The sequence below is a fragment of the Pseudophryne corroboree genome, chromosome 5 (assembly GCF_028390025.1).
Source record: "Pseudophryne corroboree isolate aPseCor3 chromosome 5, aPseCor3.hap2, whole genome shotgun sequence".
NCBI lineage: Eukaryota > Metazoa > Chordata > Amphibia > Anura > Myobatrachidae > Pseudophryne > Pseudophryne corroboree.
The window spans coordinates 305,847,890-305,874,545 of record NC_086448.1 but is presented as its reverse complement, the minus strand read 5'-3'; the positions used below and the strand labels follow the sequence as shown (position 1 = coordinate 305,874,545).

The following is a 26,656-nucleotide window of genomic DNA, read 5'->3' as shown; positions in this document are numbered from 1 at the left end:
CCATGCTCTGCAGAAGAATTGCATGTAAAGTTATGAATACCTACAGAGGCTTAGAGTATGTTTGCATGATATTATTTAATGAGTGTGTTTGATGTCTTAATCATGCTTGCCTACTACGCTGCCCCCTCCTCCGGGAAGTGGCAGCGTGGTAGGCGCATGGGAGTGTGGGGTTCTGACTTGGTGTGAAAGGGTTCCCAAATAAAAGCCTGGGCCTAGGTAGCTTACTAGGATGGATACATGAAAGACCTGGTTTAAAGGGCAGTATGAACGGATTGCCTGGGTCATCCGTTATATTAACATATATATCCCTAAATGTTGTAAACATAGAATTAAGCATTTTGGCTGGTGTACTACTGCCCAATAAATCCCTGGCAGCCTTTTAATACTTGTGTATGTGGACCTTGTGGTACTACAGTACAACAGCTTTGGCCAAGTCGATGATTATCAACATCAGCAAATCTCTTGCATTATTAGTCAGCACCTGCATCCTGTGTAGCTGGACCGATTCTGTGTCCTGCATCCTGTGTAGCTGGACTGATTTGTGCATGCGCAGAACGAGTCCTGTGCATGCCCAAAGTACCAAACATCAGCACTTTGCGGCACAGGATGGCACTCCATCCACATTTGAATCAGGCCTAAAGTGCAGCAAGATTGTGTAAAAAAATGTGTTATAGCCATGCATTTAGTGTACTTACAGGTCCTTTGCAGGTTACAGTAGTATTCTGTGGCAAACACTCTGGGTGACACGAAGTACACACGTAATTTTCAACATATTCCCGTGGCTCTCTGCAAAAGGAGGGGGGAAAAATAAGCAAAAAGGAAAGCTTAGATGGTAATTGAACTTTTCATCGTGGCAATTGTTATGCTTGTAATTGTATCTAATTGCAACTAAAGCCCAAGACTAAACTTTGGAGGTGACCTAAATTTTGGAGATGTAGACGCTAAGGTTTATAGAGTGGGTTTTTAGAAATGGAGGTGTTGCCCATAGCAATGAATCAGATTCTTCTTATCATTTATCTAGCACCTTCTAGAAGATAATAACTAGAATGTGAATGGTTGTTACGGGCAACATCTATACTTCAAAAACCCGCAGTTTAGTAAATATACCACTAGGATTTAACAATTAAAAATAAGTGTTGAGTGTTTACTTAGTGCATCTTGTGATTTTCTTTACATATTGTTCCTTGCACACACTAGCACCAGAAGACATTACAGTTCTCCCCTGGGATTTCCATTATTAAAATAACTAGACCCAGATTACTAGCTATTGTGAGTTTCCTCTCTCTCTCTTCCTTTTATCCTCTCTCAATCCTTCTGCCAGTTACTTCTATCTATCGCCCCTCCTCCCTGTTTTTTTTACATAATTGTGGCCCCTTTTAGTAATCATTTAATGGTTGTGTCATACTTTTATGCTTTTCACTTAATCCTCTCATGTCTGTCCCTTTCTCTTTTTATATACCCCCCCCCCCTGTTTATCGCCATCATAAATGTTTATCTCCACAATTTACACCTTTTTTTTTCTCTTCTGTTCCTACCCCATAACCTTCAAGTACCTCTTTTTTTTCTTTTTCTCTACCCCAATAAGGCTGTGACTTATTCTCCACTGCCTTTTCCTATGTCACCAATGCTCTCCCATGTGCATGTGTGGCTCCTTACAGTGCTGACCCCTTCTTTTGTGTGATTAACATGCCCTAGCCTTGCTAGGATGCCTGTACACATCTGGCATCTTACTACCCACTTTCCCTCCACTCCGTCCCCCATGAGTTTTAGTGTGGTTTGTCTTCATCTACTGCTGGTGTTTATTCTCCCCTCCTAGACAGCTCCTAATTCTTACAACATCGGCCATCCACCAGAGTGTAGACTGCCGCAATTGTGAGGAACAGGAATCTCGTTAGATATGTTGATGATTGTTGTTGTGGGAGTTGTTAGTAGGGGTTGAAGTGCAGTGAAAGATACCGGATCCCACTGCGCATGATGGAGACGGGACAACATAGAGAATGATATTATAGAGCTTTCAATCTCTGAATGCATAAGTTTCTTCTTTACCAACTTGGGTTAATAAATCAGAGAAGCCCTTGTGCCACTTCTTCTTGCCTAAACAACTATTTTACTGCCTTAGGAGAAATGCCCTATACAGTAAGATCAACAGTGAGTGTATGCTAACACAGACAGACTAAGAGAACAACATTTCCATAGTATATGAATGGCCCTGGTTCAAGTCATATGGCAGGCTGAGAAGAAATTATTGTGGTTGCTTCCATACATTTATGGGCTTAAAAGCAAGGTTCTAGATTGGAAAATTGATTTGACTTGCACACGACCACATACTCAGCAATGTCAGTAGAATCAACTTCTCAGGATACAAGGTGTTCCAATCACACAATATAACTTTGTATTTCAATAAAATTCACCTTGCCATTATCACAATTGTTTATTAACTGTAACAACTGCAAAGATAATGACCAACCTTTAAAATTCAAACCTGCCCATATGCTAAAAGTTTATTGCAATTGTATTAATAATGATCCAGAGATTATATTAAAACAGTATTTTCAGGTCTGGAAACGTCTGTGGATGACTTATTACTTAAACACTGCTCAAGGCCATTGGAAACTCCTCTATTGAGGTAGACCAGCAAGTTTCTTTCTTTAATAATCAACATTGAGTGAGGTTACTGGCATTCCAGGTAAAATTGCAAGTAAGTTAAATTGTCCAAGAGGAAATAGCCGGTTGGGGACATTTGTAAAAACTGGTGCCAAGGAAAAATGTTCTGGAACCCATAGATCCCAATCCGACATTTGCTTTCAATTCAAAACATTTGCTATTGATTACAGTACCCGTCAATCGTCAGTTTTTACATGCCACTACGTCTCTAATTTGTTAGTGACATTGCAAAGATGGTGTTAGGCGCTCATCAGTGGCTCAATGTCACATTCGTACAGGAAGAGACCTAAGATTTAGGGACGTTTTTAGTAGCTCAGAAAACGTCCCTGGAAATATTGCAAATCAGTTGAAGATGTTTGTTTCTTCTCAGGTTACTTATGCTGGATGGCAACACAGCTGTTCAATTATTTTTAATTAGTAATAGAAACCCAGAAGCTAAATCCGGAGATGTATTTAAATTAGAGGCTTTGGTCACCTGGAAAAGATTGTTGTCGAGAAAAGAATTAAAATAAAAAGTAAAAGCCATATGTTGGTGTCATGGATATGAAAACTTGCCGGTGAACACTCATTAGAGAACACAAAGGCCTACTTAATATTCTATATTACATGCTTAGTTTTAGACCTCTTGTTTGTTAACACTATTTCTAAACCAAATGGAACTTTTGTGATGTTTATGGATTTTCCTTATTAATCTTATCATTTGTTTTCATACCTAAATACAGAGCACAATTAAGACCCCATGGGGCCATAGGTAATGTGGGTTTGGTTGCCTTTTCCTTTTGTAAGTAGCATAAAGTATTGGATGATCCCAGCTCTGCCAAGGTGAGTGCAGGCCCTTTCAGAGGTTTACAGAGGCCCAGGAAACCCCAAATTAAGAGAACCACCACCCTTTAAAATGCTTAAAAAAAAAGGGTCTGTTTTTTAAATTGATTTTACTGCTTAGCTTTTCAAGCTTAGGTAAACTTTTTGAACTTTTATCACTTGGAAATTGGCAAATTAGCAAATGGATTAATTTATATATATTTTTTTTTTAAAAAGTCTGAACACAAAAACAATCAGTCATAAAATGTTGACGCCCCCTGCCATTTGGTGGCCCAGGGAAATTTCCCCCCCGGCACACCCTTCCCATCCCCCCTCTGGTAGGGCCTAGGTGAGTGGGGAGACAATATTCAAATCACACAGTTATATTTCTACTGATGATGGGATTCCCTGCTACGCCTGGATGCAGCAGGATGTACCTTATGTTTCCAAGTACTGTGATTACATTTCTCGAGTGGTAGCTAGACTTACGATCAGTTTGAACATTGCGTGTTATAGACAGGAGAAATTACCAAACAATGGTCCTGGCACATTTAAGTACCTAATAAACTGAGCAATCTGGAAATGATAGTGTTAAAAATGTAAATGTGTATGAATACTCATGTATATTTTAAATACAGCCACTCCGGATGGAACAATTAAATTGGGATTTTTATTTTAGGGGTTAAAATAAATAACATTTCTGTATATCTCATTTAAAAAATAAAGATAGCTGATGGTTAAATATTTGCATGCATTTTTTGACCTGACCTGTTTTCACGAGAATAGTGATGAATTATAAATAGTAATAAATTAATGGGCATAATTTATGTATATTAACAGTATTTATAACAATATATATTAATATGAATATGAATTAATCCAATAAAATAACTACCTCTACTGTGAGTGACCCTTTAAAATGTAGAAATATGTAGCAGGTGTCACTGCTGAAGCTGCTCTCTGTAGCAAGGTTCAGCCAAAAACTAAATGCTTTTTAGAACTGTCTGTGAAGAAAGACTGGCCAGCAAAATTTAATAAACATCTAGTCAAAAGATTTTGAATAGATTTTAAGAAGTCTGGTTAATGTTGTCAAAGGATATGTGCTAAATGAAAATGTGAAAAAGCAACAAGAAATGATTAGGAAATATAAGCTCATATGAAATACAAAACCTGCTCTCTAATTATACTTCTATGTATTTAATAAATCTTGCTGATGACATAGACTGCTAGATTTCCAAGAAAAATAAAGGACAGAATAATACCAAGATTAAAGGCAGGTTTAAGGCAATCAAGAGTTATTTGTTCATTTCATTTAGAGCTTTCCGTGTATTTTAGAGCTAAATCCACAGCACTTTAAGGAAACATTGACCAGATATTACACAAATCACCATGAAATCTTCTGCTAAACATAGTGGTCTAATTATAATATCTATTGAGGAGGTCTCTGGCGCTCTTTATGGCACATGATTCAATAGGCAAAACTAAATACATTATAAAAAGCCTTGCCTTTAGAGACCTAGAGCCATCTGATTAACCAAATGAGACAAAAAACTTTTAATTTTTTTCATGGAATAAAATATTCTAAGTGTATAGTATTATAAAGGTGTTTTATTAAATCTGAATATATGTTAAATGTGACTGGCATAACTTACTCAGTAATAAAGTAAATAAATTTTATTATATGAGTCTCCATGCCAGGATGTCTGGGTAGTCAGAAACCCCACCTGGGTGCACCGCTGCAAAAGCATGTAACCCTAATAGTGCAACATATTACTGTCCGCTGCTGTGATTGGACCTCCCACAGAGTAGTGTTGTGACTTGGGGATCTATGGGTATGGGGCAATACCAATATAATGTACTTCTATGAGAATCACATAATTTTGAACCTGCCCCCTCACTCCCCGTAGACCTGCAAATTGCAGCATTACATTGCACAGGGATTGGACCTAATGACACAAAGTGCTGGCCCTACCCCATCAGTGACCTGCTGCAAATGCTGTAATATTTTTAAAAGCAGTGCAGTGGAATCCAGAGGTTTGGTGGCGTTGATATCAATAGTGAGGAGATGATGGTACAAGTAATGGAAGGAAAAATACATGAGTGAAGAAGTCCCTGCTCATGAGAATTTACAATCTAGAATTCACCTCACTAGACACCGGCCAACTTGTTCAACATTGGTCACCCCACCCAAGTTTATATTGCCCTGAACTCAGGGGCAAATTTAGGGCTCAGGCCAACCCTAGGCACAACATTATCAGTCACCCCCCATCATGTCACTGCCCCCTTTATGTTGGGGCCTCCCAACTGCCAAAGCAGCACCAATCTCAATTCCCCTCCACCACAACAACTTACTGAGCATTGCCCCCTCTTCCATCACCAGTTACAAAATGAAAAAAAAAAAAAAAAGTAATGACAAAAAAAAAAAAGAATCACCTGGCCTCATCTGGCCATCAGCCTAGCAGTACTGAGCATGCTGTTCCTCCCTTCCCTAGCAAGTGTCACACCCAGGCATGTGCCTAGTGGGAAATCCACCACTACCTGAACGCCAGGGTCGGACTAGCCTACAGGGGAACAGGGGAAACCACTGGTGGGCCCCACTTCCAGTGGGACCTTCTCCTCCTCTAGGGATCAGGTTCCAGACTTTATCCAGGTGCACTTGAATCATGTATTATACATGTGTTACATTATACTTCACAAGAATATGGTTTATTATATATTTACCATTGGGCACAGAAAATGTACTCTTTAATAGTTAGCCAAACCTCTGTGGTGGCTGGCCATGCCCCCACTGGAGCCTGGCCACACCCTTAAGCATGGGCCTCTACAACAGCATTCCCCCCGTGGGCCCTTCGTGTCCCAGTCCGACACTCCTGAGCGCCACCCCATCTCTGACTGAAATCAACTCCATATTTTTCTAACAGCTTCTTGTCCCCAACATAATGTTGATTAGAATAGGTGCTCTGGTTGCTTTGCCTGCTTGCAGACAGAGTAAACACATTCTGCGGTACAGTAGGTCTTTAATTTTGTTACATACTCCTTCCCCTATTGACACTAAATATGGTGGCCTGAACTTCACAGGGAGCGCAAACTCCTCCTCCTGGTTCATGTGCATTCAAAGCAACGGCAAATGATCTGTTACCAAGACGATGCAGGGAGTACCATGATCAGTGAGACTTTCTTTAGGAACTTCTAATCATATAAATATAATAAGGCTTCAACATTACATGGGCCAAACTATTTGAAATTTCCCAGAACACTTTTGTCTTATCCTCTACCAGTATATAAGGCAATTTCTAACCACTACAATTTTTTACATAACAATTTAGATTATGACACAATCCAGGCCGGCCTGCCGCAGTGGCTGCACCACTTTCCTGATCTCACATATTACTGAAAAACTTGTTTAAATGTTGTCGCATTATTCCTGCTAGTTCTTACAGAGAATTGTTTATAAATATATACCACAGAATGTGTATTAATCCACACCATGATTTTTTAATGGGCTTCTCCTCATCACCTGAGTGTCTTCCATTTTTCATTTATTATGTTTTATGTATACTACCCACACACCGTAGTAATTATTACTGATTGTATCCTTATCTCATTTGTTATTGCGTTGATTGCAATATCTCTTTGATATGCTTCAGAATCAATAAGAACATCTTGAAAACATTTTTTTATCAAGGCTAGCTCTTTAGATATAGCGCTAGATAGTATTACAAAGTGGAAACACAGAAGGATAGGACTTGGCTTAATACAGAACCATCAGCATATATTAGTCCCCACTTGCAGACTTTTCTAGCTGCCCTATTAAGTCCAGACCTATCCTTTCAAAGGGTGTCTGTACTATGTGTATAGATATGACGGAGCTCTATAATTAGGTCTAGGAAAAGTACACGGGTAAATGAGACAGGATCAGCAGAATTATTTAGAAACACACCAGATCAATAAATACAGCCACTTGGAACATATATGAATCTCCATCAGAGGACTCATGGTGCCACAACTTGCATAGGTTGGAATGGCTTGAGCAAATGAACAGTTCCTGGGCTCCTGTAATGAGGTAAATTCAGCCCAGAAATGCTCTCACTCTAGACCACAGGTTCTCAAACTCGGTCCTCTGGACCCCACACAGTGCATGTTTTGCAGGTCTCCTCACAGAATCACAAGTGGAACAATTAGCTTCACCTGTGGACCTTTTAAAATATGTCAGTGAGTAATGAATACACCTGTGCACTTGCTGGGTTACCTGCAAAACATGCACTGTGTGGGGTCCTGAGGACCGAGTTTGAGAACCTCTGCTCTAGACATTTGAAAACATTGGGAGTAAAGGGTTTTCATTGACATTGGTGCCAACAACTACCAAGCCTGGCTTCTATTGTGACAGTGACCTTACAATCACTGTCGTAGCTTTCGTCATTTGTTGTAGCGCCATAAAACTGATAGCCAACTCCTCATAGGTAGGTCCTGGACACTGGGTTTGTCCTGGTAATTTCTTGCCCCGGGTTTGTTCTTTAAGGTTAGCCTACTGTTCAGCATCTTTGCCTCAGTGAAGCACAACATGAGCTTTCTTTTTTGGATGCCCAGCAATGACATTTAGAAGACCTTCTATTTTGTTTTGTTGATGTTTATGAAAACTAAAACTACCTTTCCTAAAAATCACCACTTCTAACACCACTTGTGATACAGAAACGTCTCAGATGACACTCACATGTGTCTATACATACACAAATATATATGTACCTGTCATATGCCATGTCGCAAGCACACAAAAAGCTTAACAATTGTGATCTACATGGATACACACATCCTCCGGATCCTTCTCCATCTGCCCCCAATCAAGCATGTGCAGTATCCAAGGTGGACCCGAAACAGGAAGCAGATTCTTATTGGAGTCTGTATTATTTTTCACATTGCAAATTTAGGTGAAATTATTTTATAACTACTGCATTTTTTATGCAAATTGTGATAAATAGGGCCCTTATACACTTCCTGCAACTCTGATTATTGAATCTTTACATAAAACTGACTTTCCAATTAATCAGTAAGTACTCTTCCTAATTCAAGGAAACAACTGGAAACTAAGAGGAGGTAGGATTATGGCATAAACTTTTTATTTTAAACATAAAGTAATCTTTTGAATGGCCAGATATATTTGATTTCATTAAATACAATGGATCTGATTCTGAATTGGAAGCAAAGGAAAAAAATGAGTAACTCTGTACCTGGACAAACCATGCTGCAATGCAAGGGTATAAATACATTTATACTTTGCATACAGGTTAAATACTGGCTGCTTTTGCATGTAGCCCACAAATGCTGGAGCTTCATTTTTATACTGCAATTTAGATATGAGCTATTACACGCCCATCCCACATCTAAATCTCTCTGCACAGTTTGAATCTTCCCCACCAGCAGTGCACAATGGTTTTGCCAAGGTGTAAAGGAACATGCATTTTTGTTTTGTTCGCAACACAGAATCAGCCCCAATGTTTTTGTTTGAGGTGACCCTCAATACAGTATTTCTCTTATTCAATGATATGTTCCATCACTGAACACAGTTTCATACAGAGTGAAGTTCTCTAAAATGGCAAGTTCTGCTTGTAGAGTCCACAGGACAACAACACTGGATCAACCAAGTTGTGATGTATCTAAGTCCCATTAAACCACTGCTTTCCAAATGCATTTACACTTGCGGATGGTTGTGTTTGTATTGAAGTGCTCCATTTTCTTGTGTTCATCTCACTCTACTGATCTCACAATTGCAAGTGCTTGTTATCTACCACATGTCAAACACACTCATGTTTGACGTATGGTATTCTGGCATCTAACACAACGACAGTGGCTAATTTCACTAAAAGTAGTCAGAAATGGGTTTTTGAAGCTAAGTGAATATAATTACATTTGCAGACATAAAAAAAACAAATCTAAAATCAAATAGTTACCCTGCAAATCTGTTACAGGATTGGACGCATTCCTTTCCACGACTAAATTCACGACATGAAAAGCATTGAGAAGGCCCAGGACCCCAGCAACCTTGGTCAGAACATAACTGGTGACAAACACTTCCGTTGGCAGCTACAAAATAAATAAATTAGATTTTATAAGCACGAATTCAAAAACTTTAACAATAATATTTAATTTAACCTTCCCAGTTAGGCTATGCACATCATTTTAGTTCCATGGAGATATACAGTGTATATATATATATATATATATATATATATATATACATGATAAAGTACCAACCAATCAGCTCCTGTCACTTTTCAAATACAACCTGTAGCATGGCAGTTAGTAGCTGCTTGGCTGGTACTTATCTCTGTCCACTTTATCTCTCTTCAAGGCAGAGAACTGGTGAACTGTGGCTAAGGATTCATGTATAATCTGTGCTATCTTGTGACATATGTCCATTTTATTTACCTGTGCAAAGATTGGTGTATTCAAACCAATTACATAAAACAGGCTGTAATGTGATTCGCCTGTATATTTCCCAATAAAATGAATTAAAGCTACTAACTCAAGTAAGCAGTACAATTATCATCATTCATCATTTTAAAATGGCTGCTGAGAGATAGCAGAGGGCAGGAACACCAATAAGAAGCTACAAGTTCCACGCTGCATCCTTGTAAAAGTCCGTATGGTCAAACCCTCCTTCACAAAATCACATAATGCTGATTTACATTTTTTCCCATTTATTTATTTAAAAATCTTCCCCAGTTTACCTCTCCCGTCACCCTAGCCTCAGCAGCTGCTCCTTGCAGCCCTTTTTCCCTGGGCATTACAGAAGGATGCAGCAAAAGCGGAAACTATTCCACCCTACCTTGGGAACACAGCTTTTACTTCCACCACTGAATCACGACTTACCACATTTTTCTGGGCTATTGTTATTTTCAATTTTCTTTTGCTGGTTTGCTCTGAAGATATTTGTCCAGTTTAGGGTGTCAGCATAGCAGAGATCTTTATTGCCTCGAAGTATAATATCACCATCACTAATTTCTTTGAGGGATCTTAATCCCAATGACTTTATCTGTAGATCCGCTATACCAAAAGCGTATCTGCCACTAGAACAATAAAAAGAAAAAGAATGTTATCAGAGGAATGTATCCTCATTTGTATCATGTACAGCAAACCCTGCCATAATCAGAGATACACCAGGGCTATTTAATCTTGTAATAGTTAATCTGCTGCAGGAACCCATCGAGACAGCAGATGAAACAGATTCATTTTATTTTCTCTTCAAGCAATAGAATTTCCAGAATAGTTTAAATTTAAATTTATAGGGGGAGATTCAAATGTTTGAAAAGTCAGTTGGGAGTCTGTTTTTTCCTATCTTATAGACATGGAAAAACAGACACCCAACCGACTTTTCAAACATTTGAATCTCCCCCATAGTATGTAGCTTGTATTTTTAAATGGTAATTTAGATTTGATTTTGGACATGGGTCATGCAGCCAACCAATGGTGTCACAGGTGATTCGATGCTGTATCTCGGGACGCAGCTTGGATCACTAAGCAATGCAGGAGGCGTGATGCCTCTTGCTGAATTAACATGTTAGTGCTTTCGCTGCCGCTTCCATGTAAGCTCCATCCAAATCTGAATCAGGCCCAAGATCCAGAGAAACTGTCTTATGTATATGATACTTCAATAAAGTGTGTACGGTAACACTATGATGCCAGATCTCCTGGCATAAACCAAGTGCCTATTATTGTATGTTACTGTTTTTTGTGGCGCATAAGCTACTCTGAAGGAGCTGGATGCATCTTGATAGCTTAAAATACTGTAAGTCTTTTAGGGATTATTTTATAAACACATTATTTACGTATGTGCACAACTGTACATCAGGCCCTGTATATGGCTTGGATGCATAAATTAAAGTTTAAAAGTTGGTTGAACTAATTTATAAAATAGAATTTAGATAATTGCCACTAATTGTAAAAATAACGCAAATGCACTTACAGATGTTTTCTTCTGCCTCTGATTATTTCAAGGTTTTCAAAAATGCTCAGGTCAGTGAAATTTTCTGGCCACCACTGAATTAATAAAAACCCTGTAAGAAATTTTTTGATAGTGTAAGATTAATCATATTTTATATGCAACTATTTAAGGAGAAACAATCAACATTGTAGGGATAAACCGATAAACCATTATAACATTTAGGTAAAATGTTGTATAAACCTTAACTTTTAATTAGCTTTAGTACCCGGCGTTGCCCGGGTTTACATTTTCCAGTTATCAAGTTATCAATAAGTTGGATGGAACTGTTAACATATTAACAATAATTAGTAGCTTAGTAGCTCTTCCAACCAACCCATGAGGTGGCTGCCTAATGTTGTTTTTGTTTTTGGTGTGTCATCAGCAGGCCTGTTCCCCAGCTTTTCTTTCTGTTCAGATTGATAATCACTTTTACATTTTGAGATGGGTTTAAAGTTTTCCTTCTGTTACTAATATTGCTATTCTAAGGCTTTTGGGTACACACCAAAGGGAGGTCTGACTAGGACCCCAATCAGCTAGTATGTCTTCTGTGATCCAATGTTACCACTTTCCACATTTTTTTACAAATCCATCCAGTGGAAGGGCCAGAACAGGCTCCCCGGATCAAAATCCTGGCAAGCGTACACCAAAGGGAGATCCAACTAGGACTCTAATCACCTAGTATGTCTTCTGTGAGCCAATGTTACCACTTTGTGAAGTTTTTTCCCAAATCCATCCAGTTGGAAGGTCTAGAACAGGCTCACCAGGTCGCAGTTCTTCCCGGCGCATTTTGTTGCGAGGTCCGACCGACCCCAGCCCCCTAGTATGTCTTTTGGGATCCAGTGTTACCACTCTGTGAAGTTTTTTCCAAATCCATCCAGTGGAAGGGCCAGAACAGGCTCTTGGGTCAATTTTCTGCCCGGCGTATTCGGCCGTGAGGTCCGACTGACCCCGACCCCTTAGTATGTCTTCTGGGATCCAGTGTTACGACTCTGTAAAGTATTTTTCCATATCCATCCAGTGGAAGGGTCAGAACAGGCTCCCTGGGTCAAAGTTCTGCCTGGCGTATTCCGCTGTGAGGTCTGACCGGGACCCTATCTCCCCCTAAAACGTAGCCAGGATCCAACTGGACCACCTCACATTGGTTTCATCCCAATTGGTGCAGGGGTGTCTGAATGCATAACCAGACAAACAGACCAATTCATTTTATATATAAGATATCTGTATATGGCCATGGCCCCGAAGAACAATCATACATACATATTTTCTCACACACACACACACACACACACACACACACACACACACACACACACACACACACACACACACACACACACACACACTTATAGTACATAATGATGGTCTCTTCTCTTTTGCTTTCAATCACTGTATAATGTCAGCAGCCTTCTTGGCAAGTATGAAAGATAAAAGCTGCAGCAGCCATATAAGTACCACAAATAGGAAGCGGTCACATTTGTTTTTAAGAGAAGGATGTAACAGTTTTTCTGTTTCCAACACAAGGAAAATTAGAAGTGGGAACAAACATGTCCCCACAAATGTGCCTATTTGTTAGCCTAGAGCAGTGGTAGCCAACCCTGGTCCTCGAGAGCTACCAACAGTTCACGTTTTCCAGCTCACCTGGCAGGTGCACATGTGCAGTTATTACTAACTGTCACATTTTAAAAGATCGACAGGTGGACTCTGTGAGGAGACCTGGAAAACGTGCACTGTTGGTAGCTCTCGAGGACCAGGGTTGGCTACCCCTGGCCTAGAGGATTCATACAGTAGGTGCACACTAACATTCCAATTGTAGAAACATCACTAGTACAGGTTGAGTCTCCCTTATGCAAAATGCTTGGGACCAGAGGTATTTTGGATATGGGATTTTCCGTATTTTGGAATAATTGCATACCATAATGAGATATCATGGTGATGGGACCTAAGTCTAGGCACAGAATGCATTTATGTTACATATACACCTTATACACACAGCCTGAAGGTAATTGTAGCTAATATTTTTTTATAACTTTGTACATTAAACAAAGTGTGTGTACATTCACACAATTCATTTATGTTCTATATACACCTTATACACACAGCCTGAAGGTAATTTAATACAATATTTTTAATAACTTTGTGTATTAAACATAGTTTGTGTACATTGAGCCATCAAAAAACAAAGGTTTCACTATCTCACTCTCACACAAAAAAGTCCGTAATTCGGAATATTCCGTATTTCGGAATATTTGGATATGGGATACTCAACCTGTAATATCAGTCTGTGTCTACTTATGCAGGTTTGGGAATCATGCTTGAAAGGCACATTTTGGAAAGAGTAAAAAAACAAATGTAGCTTGAAAGTCTTTCTAGGTAACACTCTGGGACAGTCCAAACTGCTGTTCCCTACCTTCCCTAAGTATGAGAATAGTAAAGATAAAGGTCCTATGAACACCCACTACATAGGAACACCACTGTTAATGCTCTCTCTCTCTACTTCTTGAAACTTATTTCAAAACTCTTGTTATGAAATGTATGGGGTATATTCAATTGAAGTCGGATCCATTCCGACATTCATTTGTCGGAATGGATCCGACCTGGACTATTCAATGGATTATCAATTCGACTTTAAAAAAAGTCGAATTGAGATGTAGGAACTTAGAGCCGCGCGCAGACCGGGGAGAGCAGCGCTACAGCAGCATCTACATAGCCGCTGCTCTCCCCCGTTTGCCCGCGGCTCTCCCCCATTTCCCCCTTCGTCTCTCTGCCTCTTCCCGTCAGCGGCGGCCAGGGAGAGGTAACTGCAGTGGCCGGGGGGACCTGTCAGGCGGCAGCCGGGGAGGACCTGTCAGGCGGCAGCAGTGGGGGACCTGTCAGGCGGCAGCCGGGGGGGACCTGTCAGGCGGCAGCCAGGGGGGACCTGTCAGGCAGCAGCCAGGGGAAACCTGTCAGGGGACCTTTCAGGCGGCAGCAGGTGCGATGCCGGGAGCCTGGCCGGGTGGCGCCCATCAGAGGTAGTGTTCGACAGCCCGCCGCCCCGCTCCCCCGTCTCATGTCTCCACGTCCCTCCCTGTCCCGCATGCTGGAGCCAGGAGGTCTCGCTTGCTGGAGCCGGGTGGACGCTGCTGAGAGTGGTGGCTGTGACATCCTCCAGCGCTGCTCTCCCCCCATCTGGCTGCCCGCGAGTGTCCCCTGTCTCCCCGCGGCTCTCCCCCCTCTCCTCCACTAAGGTCCCTCATCTCAGTCCGACATTTTTTTATGTCGGACTGAGATGGTCGGAAACGGCGCCAAATCCTGTCAAATTTGGCCCCGTTTCCCTCAAAAGTACGTGAATCGGCAGCTATACCGCCGATTCACGTACTATTCGACAAGTCAAATTCCCCGACTTGTTGAATAAAATGAGCTGGGATTGAATAGGTCGAATCACGATTCGACCTTAAAAAGTCGAAAACTGCCGTCTTTTCGACAGACGTCAGCTTTCAACCCTAATTGAATATATCCCTATGTCTTGTTTTAGCATGTGGCTGCAATATGTGGCTGATGATTAAAGTTCCCCATACATCTAATCCCTATTCCCTGACCCGACCCGAACTGCCGATCGGCAATCATAAATGATAAGTGATCTGCCAGGGCATTGGAAGAAATTCTTCATTTAAAATCCCTGATTAATCGATCCCAACCATTTTCAGTCAGGATCGAGGAATCAAGATTTTTAAACATGTTAATATTCCCGATTCCCCGACACAGCCGCCAGGGGATCGAGAAATAGCTTCAATCTGTCGCTAATGTGTGGGGGGCCATAAGCCTAACCAGCTTTCATCTAGGAATACCAAATATTACCCAGCTACTCCCACCAGAAAATACACAGGTTTTTATCTCCCACATCTCGACCCACAGATCCATGGGATTCCATAATAAAATAAAAATCACAGCTATGTACAATAAATAGGTTATCGGTGCCTGAAAGACAAGGAGACGATCTCAGTGCTATATTGTGATGACCATGTAACAAAGATGGTCAGAAAGTTCTTGAATACCTTAGTTTGAATCCCAGTGCGAATTTCTTATGACCTTTTATGACCTAGGGCAGATGTGTCAAATATTTTTAATAGTAGAAAAGTAGTAGAGAAGTTGCCCATAGCAACCAATTAGCTTTAATCTATCATTTGTTAGAATGTACTAGATAAATACTAGCTGCAAGCTGATTGATTGCTATGGGCAAGTTATCCACTCGTCCAATTCTCCGCTCGTTATTAAGTTTGATACATTTCCCCCTATGGTCTTTCTACATACCAATAAGATCATCGGAGGCTATTACATTTAGCCGCATATGATTTGATAAAAACCCAGTATAGTCACATCATTTACAGCTGGGAGGTCCCTCTGTTATACCACTGCTATGAAAGTATAGCAATCAATAGTTTTAATTAAACAACAATAATTTTGTGTAAGAATACATGTTATAATAGGAAAATATAATGGAATTCAGAGATCCATGTGATATTCGGAACTAGGGCCCTCATTCCGAGTTGTTCGCTCGGTAAATTTCATCGCATCGCAGCGATTTTCCGCTTAGTGCGCATGCGCAATGTCCGCACTGCAACTGCGCCAAGTAAATTTGCTATGAAGTTAGGATTTTTACTCACGGCTTTTTCTTCGCTCAGGCGATCGTAATGTGATTGACAGGAAATGGGTGTTTCTGGGCGGAAACAGACCGTTTTATGGGCGTGTGGGAAAAAACGCTACCGTTTCCGGAAAAAACGCAGGAGTGGCTGGAGAAACGGAGGAGTGTCTGGGCGAACGCTGGGTGTGTTTGTGACGTCAAACCAGGAACGACAAGCACTGAACTGATCGCAGATGCCGAGTAAGTCTGAAGCTACTCTGAAACTGCTAAGAAGTTTGTAATCGCAAAATTGCGAATACGTCGTTCGCAATTTTAGGATGCTAAGATTCACTCCCAGTAGGCGGCGGCTTAGCGTGAGCAACTCTACTAAAATCGCCTTGCGAGCGAACAACTCGGAATGACCTCCTACATTTCCTGTTTTGTGTGAACTGACCTTCTATTTCCCGAACTGTTCTAAAGATGTTCAACTTCTCTGGATCCAGTTTAGGTGTTTTGGTGAAACGGTCACTAAAAATAGAAATCAGTTTACACTTTAATTCTTCGTATTAACTAATTAACAATGTATATTTGTTTTTTGTTTTTTTTAACATTTCTGTCAATAGGAAACTTTAAGGATATCAGTGATAAAATGAATGTTTTTTCACAAAAAAAATCTTCATAGATCTATACAGGGATGGACTGGGGCTAACAATCAACCCCGACATTCATTCAGTGCATGGAAAAAGGAGACAGGGTTACAAGCTGCTCCCCCAGTATGTGGCTGTGCGATGTGATGTCATGATGTCACGTTGTACCCATAAATTAGAGAAAGCCTGCCGGCTGAGCAAATCAGCAGGAGGCGGAACTGATGCCCAGACCATTGGTACTTCTGGCATTTGCCTGGATTGTCAGATGGCCAATCCGGGCATGGGTATATAGTTATCATCATTTTATATACTGTGTAAATTGATTAAGCATTGGGTTAAAAAAAAGTCATAAAAGAAGTTAAAAAAATGAAATAAAGTAAAAAAAAAAAAGCAAAAAAAAAGTTTAGAAAATGGTATCATTTATTTGTACTGTTCTGCACACTGCACAATCTGTACACTCTGTACCCTAGTGGGTGTGCATAAAAGCGGTCTGACTCCACACAGTGTGAGCTGAGCTGTCTGTTAAAAAATGGATTACGATCAGTTTAGAGAAGAGCAGGAGCAGCACCCAAATACTATCTCTGCAGCTGCTTCAACCAGTCAAGATGACGATACTAGACATTCAATGTCATCTAAAGCCGATGCTCAAGGGCGTAGATGATTTAAAAAATCAGGGCCTCTGAAATTAAAAAACAATCTATATTTTACAGGGGTAAAGACAAAAACTAAAACACCTCTCTTAGGGCCATATGCAATTGCGGTCGAATTGCCGCAAATGTCGAAAAACGGGTCATTTTTGGAAAAAAAAAAACCTGTCGAATTGGATTCGACAAAGCAATACAGTACTTTTCGTCAAAAAACCTGCCGTTTCAGATTAGACTTTTTGAAATTCGACATTTTCAAAATTCGACATGTCTGCAATGGTAAAAATGCGGCTTTTCGACAAAAGTATATTCAATTGAAGAATGTCGATTCGACAACAGTGCTTTTCGACAGTCATTTCGTCAATTTCATTCCGCCTCATTTTGCTGTCGTGATCTAATAAAATTTTTTAAAAACATGTTTTGTTTTGTGTTTTTTTGATTGCTAATAGCATATCTATTTATATTAGAAGGGATTATCTATTTGGTTTGTCTATTTAGGAGCCACAAGTATTATTAAATGGATATTTTAAAATAATATTTTATTTTTTTACTGACATAAATAATATGGAAACTCTTCAGAGTTTGTAATCCACGTACTTGGCAAAAAAAAAAAAAAAAAACGCTAAACACGATCCACGCACTTAAAGGGGTCCCATGTTTACACATGGGACCCCTTTCCCCGACTGCCAGGACCCTCGTGACTGCTGTCAAAGAGGGTCCCTTCAGCCAATGGTGGGAACTTTGCGTCAGTGGTTGAAGTTACTCGCGGTCAACCGCTGACCGCAAAGTTCCCACCATAGCCTATTTGCTATGCGCCGCGTGACAGCTCAGACGCACACAGCCAATCAAGAGAGTGCCACGACATGGCGCTCCCTGATTGGCTGAAGGGACCCTCTTTGACAGCAGTCACGAGGGTCCCGGCAGTCGGGGAAAGGGGTCCCATGTGTAAACATGGGACCCCTTTCAGTGCGTGGATCGTGTTTAGCGTTTTTTTATTTTGCCAAGTACGTGGATTACAAACTCTGAAGAGGACAGATCTACACTGGATTGCTGTGAGTATTATTTTATTTACAGGTACCCCGTGGATTCTACGTGGAGAAGGGGACCGAGCCTCGTGTCAACATAGGTAAGTATGTGTGTATGTCGGTGTGCATGTATGTAATAAAGTTATACTGTCACGGTGTGTGTGTACTGTTTTTATTTGGGTATTTTTTTTGTATCAGAACTACAGGTACCAGCGGGCCCATTTCCCCCCCCCCCGGATGCTGGTACTTGTGGTTCTCCAAGTACCATCTTGTGGGGGAGGCTTGCTGGGACTTGTAGTTCTGCTACAAAAACAATATATTTTTTTTTGACACAAGGCTATCAGCCCCCTATCCACCGCCCTTGGATGGGGGGGACAGCCTCGGGCTTCACCCCTGGCCCTTGGGTGGCTGGAGGGGGAGGACCCCTTGATTTAAGGGGTTCCCAGTCCTCTAGGGTACCCCGGCCAGGGGTGACTAGTTAGTGATTTAATGCCAGGGCCGCAGGGACCGATATAAAAGTGTCCCCCGGCTGTGGCATTATCTCTCTGACTAGTGGAGCCCGGTGTTGGTGTTAGCCCCTACGTGTTTTGTCCCCCGTATTTTTGGCACCAGGACCAGGCGCAGAGCCCGGTGCTGGTTGTTAAAATACGGGGGATCCCCTGTCACTTTTTCCCCCGTATTTTTACAAGCAGGACTGGCTCAAAGAGCCCTAGGCTGGTTATGCTTAGGAGGGGGGACCCCACGCAATTTTTTTCAGGGTTTTTTAACACTTTTTTGTGCCGTCCATGAAGTCGAATCCAGGACGCACACTATCGTCAATTGATAGGTTTTTCGACAGCGGGACTGTCGAATCCGTTTTTTATTGAATATGTCGAATTCGGGTCCCGGTGGCCGGGATTCGACAGTCGAATTGTGTCGAATCCAAAAACGGTCGAATTCCGGCTGGAATTGCATATACCCCTTAAAGGTAAAGCCAAATGCTGCAGCGATCTTAAAGACTGGAGATGAGTGGAAATTAATGTTATTGAGGTTGATAATACTCTAGGGAAAAAAGGTCCAAATTATGTGATTTTGCTTTATCAATTTTAAGAAAAAAATAAATACAAAACCAAAACCAGTCACGGACAAAATCCAAAATCCAATCCAAAATTGGGTGATGAAATAAAATTAAAACCATCAAAAATGATCTGGCGCACATCTCTACTACTAACTGCCATGTTACAGGCTGTGTTGGAAAAATGATATGTAGGAGCTGATTGGCTGGTAGTTTATCTCTCTCCGCTTTATCACTATCTAAGGCTTGCTACATCTGTCCTACTGTATCTTAAATTATTCTGTATTTTAATGCTAGCCTATACCATATCATGGTTACATAGGATTGGGGCTGGGACTCTGAGAAAGCTCGAGGCACTAGTTTCTGACAACTCTCAACTTGTTTTATTGTTCTCACTCCCACTTACTCATGAAAATGGCTGATTGGCTTTACCGTACAATAATGTTTGATTTTACTAAAAGTACAATTTTAGTATGTTTTTATTTAAATTTTGCTCAGTCTAACAAATGTATTAATGTTAATTCAAATTGACAAAACAGATAACATACCCATTTTTTGCCACCCACAGGATGCTTATACTTCCTTGTACCTTGGTACAGTTCTGAAAAGAATCAATGTTTGTGGCATTTACTGATAAAACAGATGCAAGGGGTCCAACTCCAATTCCATTGCAAATTACATCTGAAAATTAAGAAAAGTTTTGTTACCATTCAATCATCAAACGACAATATATCCCTAGCCCAGTTAGTGCTAAGTGGAATATACTTTTGAAAAGTTGCTATGTAGCTTTTGACATGGGTAGTTATTGTGTATGATTTTGCCTCTTAAGGAACACAGTAAATTATTTGATTGCCAGTACATGGGAAATGGAGTACAAAGGGTAATGTACCAAGAACATGGCTTATATAGTGCAGTTGAAATAAGGGTCCAAAATATTTTACTTAAACAGCAAGGCTAACAAACGTGGGGCCTAATTCAGACCTGATCGCAGCAGCAAAATTGTTCTCTAATGGGCAAAACCATGTTTACTGCAGGGGGAGCAGATGTAACATGTGCAGAGAAATTTAGGTTAGGGTGGGTTATTTTGTTTCTGTGCAGGGTAAATACTGTCTGCTTTTACACTGCAATTTAGATTTCAGTTTGAGCACACCCCACCCAAATCTAACTCTCTCTGCACATGTTATATTTGCCCCACCTATACTGCACAACTGTACATGGTTTTGCCCATTAGAGAACAAATTTGCTGCTGCCATCAGGTCTGAATTAGGCCCTCGGTTCATTGTACCCAGGGACGCCAAGAGGCGTGTGTTTATGTGTGTGTGGGGTTCTAATTGCCCAGGCTGCTTGGAGGGACCCAGCTGGGGTCTGCGTTATCTGTTAAGGAGCATATTGTCCCCTCTGCTGCACTGCTGACAGGGACAAATGTCTCGCGGGTACGGCCAACAATGTCCCCTGTATGTATGTGGCCATGCTGCCCCAGATTTGGTCATGCCCCTCAGCATAACATTTAATAAAGGCTTTAAACTGAAGCTTATGAGGATAAAATACACTTCAGAAATCCTTCCACATTATTGTATTTTCATATAACCTAATGTCCTTCGAAAAAGACTACTATACATTCAAGAATAAAAAATTCTTAGGGGAAGTATTTATCTGCTTAGCAATATATATATATATATATATATAAAATGAATGTGAGCTTATGAATGAATAATGCTGCAATCATCAGATTTTATCGGGAGTAGAGCTGTCCCTATGATGACTGTAGCCTTTTGGCTAAAATGAGTAATACATGAGTGATATAATATAGGATATCATATGCACTATCAAACTGAGGATGCTCCTGACTATAACAAAACATATCAGTGCTGCATCTATAATATACATTACACCATCTGAGTTGTCCTCCGGAGAACTTATCACTTGCAACATATACAGTAGTAGTGTGTTCTAAGCAAGGAGTGGCAAGTACCCATGTGGACTTGCTCCAGACAAACTCCTTTTCACCATTTAGCTAATGCACGTGTATCAATTACTGTAGATCAGTGATTCTTAAACTCTGTTCTCTCCTCATGGAATCCAAACAATGCATGTTTCTTTAAGGAATCCTCAGGAATAATTAGCACCACCTGTAGCTATATTGTGTTAGACAATTAACACGCCTGTGCTTCAGCTAGCTGATCTGGAAAACAACCACAGTAAGGGCTGTAACACACTACCCGGTTTTCCCCGGATGGCAAAAAGCCGGACAAACTTTGTCCGGCTTTATGACATCCGGCACAGTCTTTCACACACAACGGCTTTGAGCCGTGTGTAATGCTGTGCGCATGCGCAGCAGCAGACACAGCTTGAAAAAAAACCGTTGTGTGTGAAAGCTCCCCTTCACACACACGGTTCTCTGCCTTCAAAGACTGCGCGGCCCCGGCCCGGCAGCCGGACCTTCCAGTGGATATTTCCGGCTGCAACCCGGCAGCCGGGGCAGTGCAGTATGAAAGGACCCTACCCCTCACACTGTTAATTACAATACCGGCACGGGAAAAAGCCACCCGTCTTTTTCCCGCCCGGCAAAAGCGTGTGTTACAGCCCTTAGGGTTCCACGAGGAGTTGGTTTGAGAAACACTGCAATAAATTGTATTTATTTTAAATTCATCACTATATTTCAACCCAGTCTATTCCATTTACCCACTGTGACTTAAAGTATATTTAGCAGCCAAGAGGCTACATGACGGGGACATGTTTACTGCACTAGTGGAATCTGGTAGCTACAGTACAAAAAAGTTCCCTTTTCCTTTAATTCAGTATACAGCAGTACATTGCACTATTTATTCCAAATATTACAATATACATGTTCCTGCTCTGTTTTATTTGCTCAGTGGGAGAAATGCTGAAGGACAGTCATGGATACGAGCAGCAAATGGAATGATATCAGGTTCCCAGCGCTTGGGATACCGGCAGTCATAAACCCGGTATCTCTAATCTCCAACCCCCCTAACCTCCTTTTTTGCAGCCTGACCCTAACCCTCCCGGGGAGTTCCTAACCCTAAGTCCCCCCCCCCCCCCCCCGCAGCCAACCCAACCTCCCCCCTTCCCCCATGCATCTTACCTCTCCGCCGACCGGGCAAATATGATCGGGATTCTGGCGTCGGTATTTCGACTGCCAGGATCCCAACCGCAGCCAACTAATTCATCTTTCCCGTCTCCACCTCCCACTGTCATTCCTCATTAGTACTATCCCGCACCCACTCACGGTGATGACTAGGTAATACCTAACATACTGTGCCAGCAGTCATTCGGTCCCCTAAAGTCAGTACTATCCCACCTACATTGTGGCAGTTTAGATGTATGAGCTGCACTATTGTGTAAGTATATTTAATAAATGTCAAATTCATTTATTTACCTTTAGTACATGGTCCATCACACCTTTTACAGATGTGAACGCCATATTCCACTACCTCATATGAATTTGGTGGGCAGGTCCGAACACAAGATCCAAGATCTGTAACTATGTAATTATCTACAACATAAAAAACAAACAAAAAGAAAACAAAGTTAGTTTACTTGAATTTACAACGTACATGTTGCACAATACACATTAGTACATTGACTGCAGAAATGTTTATTCCAAACTGAAACATGTAAAACACACTACGCATCAGGGGAATAACTAGGCATTTGAGCACCCCATTGCAGAATTTTGTAACGACCCCTATGTGCCACCTAAGTGGGATGTCCAGAGGGCGTGGTGACATGATTCATGTAATAGCTACACAATGCCGCCATTTGTGCCACCATTCTACCATTCTATGGGGTTATCAGGCTCCAGGACCGCACATTGCACTGGAGAAGTGGTGCCAGATCCGGGAGATTGGAAACCTCCCTAGAATTTGGGAGTTTCCTGGACATTAAATTTGTCTGCATGGTTTAAATTACCCCCTAGCCCCCATGCAGAGCAATATGGGCAAGTTAACTCCTTCTCGCTTTATTAAATCTTAGGAACAGGACAAGAATAAAGGCAGAGTGGCCGGGTCAGTCCCCCAGTGGCCTCCACAGATCTGCAACTTGTTATAGTTCTTGAGCCGTGGCACTACCTGGGCCTGACAAAGTCCTGTATCCTATATATGTATCCTGTATATGTATAAAGTGTATCCTGGGCCTGACAAAGTCGAGTGCAAGATGTAATTACGTTGTAAATGCTGCTGTCAATGGACACTGCAGACTATGCAGGCTCCAGACCCAGAGGAAGGGATTCTGTGCAGGCTCCAGACCCAAAGGATACACTGCTGAGGTAAACTAATTTAAGAGGGAATCATGAGAGGGGAGAGGAGGAGCTGTTCTTGAAAGTCTGATTTTTTGTTGGTGGGGGCCCCCATGTTGGTTTCCCAGAGGCCTCCACACACCTTACACTGGCCCTGATTAGAAGCAGTGCTATTTTACTTTGAAAAAGGTGTCAGTACAATGAAAAAAGGTACCGTTACTATCCTAAATTGCTGATGGTCCTGTGGCCAGGTTAGTGTCTCTCTCCACACTGGTTAGGACTAGGAGTACATGCTCCTTGAAGGTGCAATCGATGTTTGTACTGTACCTAGGCGAAACCTTATACAGCAGCACTGCAGAAAACTAATATGTGCTGACAGAGTTAAATAACAGTGTATAAGTAAAGCAGCCTAGTATTTGTGTCCAAAATGCTTCAGGATTGTGACATATTTTGTCCCTGTGTAAATAAATGTTTGACCTTTAATTGGATTTTCTCCTAACTGTAAAAAGACCCCTACGTTCAGTACCTCCTCTCTATAAACACCTACATGACTGTAAGGAACATTGCTAAACAATTTTTTAATAATTGCTCTGCAACAGACATGCAAAGTTCGTGTGCACACATGTTGCATGTGTTTCTTTAAATGTTCTGAAAGGGGAGTGGCTATTCCAGCTTGCAGGCATGTCATTGCTGTGCAAAGGATCATTTTTCCATGACGACCAGAAGATGGCAAAAACTTTGATAGAGATTTACTTACGTGGACATTTTGCCACACATGAAGCCCCAAAACTGTATTTTCCTTCAGGGTTGACTTCCATTTGGTATGTATTTGGGTTATACTGTAGCAAAGGAGGGCAGCTTTCCTTACATGTGTCCCCATCACGAAACTTGCGACAAGCCTTTATAAAAAAAAGAAAAGAAAATTCATCATGTTATATGGATTTACTAAATATGAAACAAGCCTGTTTGACAATTCGAAAAAAAAATGTGTCTAATATATATATATATATATATATATATTAGAGATGCTCTGTTCGGTTTCCACCTGAACTTAGGGGACCTTCCTGCCAGGTCGGATCTGAAAACGAGGCAAAACACAGAGATCCCGGCGTCAGATCTCTGTGTTTTGATCCAGAAAGCTTCTTCTGTCAGATCCAATCAGCGGCCACTACCATGGTGACAGGCCGCTAGTTGGCTAAGAATGTCGATCTCTCAGCCAACCAGTGGCCTGTTGCCATGGTAACCAGCCGCTGATTGGATCTGACTGGCAGACGTGACTGAGAGTGACCTGTCCGTCAGTGTGGCTGCTTATGGGTGGAGGAGGTATGCTGGCCACTGCTCCTGTAATGTGGTGTCAGAGGTGCTGGCTGCTGCTGCTGTGTTCCATAGAGTGCAAATGGGGGTGCCATTGCCTGTTGTTTGTGAGTGTTGCTGAGGGGGCACTGCTACTGTTGCTGTGTATAGTGGTGGGGTGTATGTACCACTACTTTATAACCCTGTGTGTGTGCTGGTGAACTGCGATGTAACCCTGTGTATGTGCTGGTGCAGTGTGGTGTAACCCTGTGTGTATGCTGGTGCAGTGTGGTGTAACCCTGTGTATGTGCTGGTGCAGTGTGGTGTAACCCTGTGTGTGTGCTGGTGCAGTGTGGTGTAACCCTATGTGTGTATGCTGGTGCAGTGTGGTGTAACCCTGTGTGTATGCTGGTGCAGTGTGGTGTAACCCTGTGTGTGTGCTGGTGCAGTGTGGTGTAACCCTGTGTATGTGCTGGTGCAGTGTGGTGTAACCCTATGTGTGTGCTGGTGCAGTGTGGTGTAACCCTGTGTGTATGTGCTGGTGCAGTGTGGTGTAACCCTGTGTATGTGCTGGTGCAGTGTGGTGTAACCCTGTGTGTGTGCTGGTGCAGTGTGGTGTAACCCTGTGTGTATGCTGGTGCAGTGTGGTGTAACCCTGTGTATGTGCTGGTGAACTGCGATGTAACCCTGTGTATGTGCTGGTGCAGTGTGGTGTAACCCTGTGTGTATGCTGGTGCAGTGTGGTGTAACCCTGTGTATGTGCTGGTGCAGTGTGGTGTAACCCTGTGTGTGTGCTGGTGCAGTGTGGTGTAACCCTATGTGTGTATGCTGGTGCAGTGTGGTGTAACCCTGTGTGTATGCTGGTGCAGTGTGGTGTAACCCTGTGTGTGTGCTGGTGCAGTGTGGTGTAACCCTGTGTATGTGCTGGTGCAGTGTGGTGTAACCCTATGTGTGTGCTGGTGCAGTGTGGTGTAACCCTGTGTGTATGTGCTGGTGCAGTGTGGTGTAACCCTGTGTATGTGCTGGTGCAGTGTGGTGTAACCCTGTGTGTGTGCTGGTGCAGTGTGGTGTAACCCTGTGTGTATGCTGGTGCAGTGTGGTGTAACCCTGTGTATGTGCTGGTGCAGTGTGGTGTAACCCTGTGTGTATGCTGGTGCAGTGGGGGTGTAACCCTGTGTGTATGCTGGTGCAGTGGGGGTGTAACCCTGTGTGTATGCTGGTGCAGTGTGGTGTAACCCTGTGTATGTGCTGGTGCAGTGTGGTGTAACCCTGTGTATGTGCTGGTGCAGTGTGGTGTAACCCTGTGTGTGTGCTGGTGCAGTGGGGGTGTAACCCTGTGTGTATGCTGGTGCAGTGTGGTGTAACCCTGTGTGTGTGCTGGTTCCATGCGGTGTAACCCTATGTGTGTGCTGGTGCAGTGTGGTGTAACCCTGTGTGTATGCTGGTGCAGTGTGGTGTAACCCTGTGTGTATGCTGGTGCAGTGTGGTGTAACCCTGTGTGTGTGCTGGTTCCATGCGGTGTAACCCTGTGTGTATGCTGGTGCAGTGTGGTGTAACCCTGTGTGTGTGCTGGTTCCATGCGGTGTAACCCTATGTGTGTGCTGGTGCAGTGTGGTGTAACCCTGTGTGTATGCTGGTGCAGTGTGGTGTAACCCTGTGTATGTGCTGGTGCAGTGTGGTGTAACCCTGTGTGTA

The 26,656-nt window shown here is 42.0% G+C and overlaps 1 protein-coding gene across 1 annotated transcript in view; it reads right to left on the bottom strand.

Annotated features, from left to right (window-relative positions):
• EGFR (epidermal growth factor receptor) overlaps positions 1 to 26,656 on the bottom strand; it is a 278,948-nt gene that overhangs the window by 67,997 nt on the left and 184,295 nt on the right. The window contains exons 7-14 of the mRNA XM_063922449.1: positions 24,426 to 24,567; positions 22,811 to 22,927; positions 19,962 to 20,094; positions 16,498 to 16,571; positions 11,426 to 11,516; positions 10,333 to 10,529; positions 9,411 to 9,543; positions 696 to 786 (exon numbers count right to left, since the gene is read on the bottom strand). Coding sequence (XP_063778519.1) covers positions 696 to 786; positions 9,411 to 9,543; positions 10,333 to 10,529; positions 11,426 to 11,516; positions 16,498 to 16,571; positions 19,962 to 20,094; positions 22,811 to 22,927; positions 24,426 to 24,567 — 978 coding nt within the window. The remainder of the gene's footprint in view (positions 1 to 695; positions 787 to 9,410; positions 9,544 to 10,332; positions 10,530 to 11,425; positions 11,517 to 16,497; positions 16,572 to 19,961; positions 20,095 to 22,810; positions 22,928 to 24,425; positions 24,568 to 26,656) is intronic.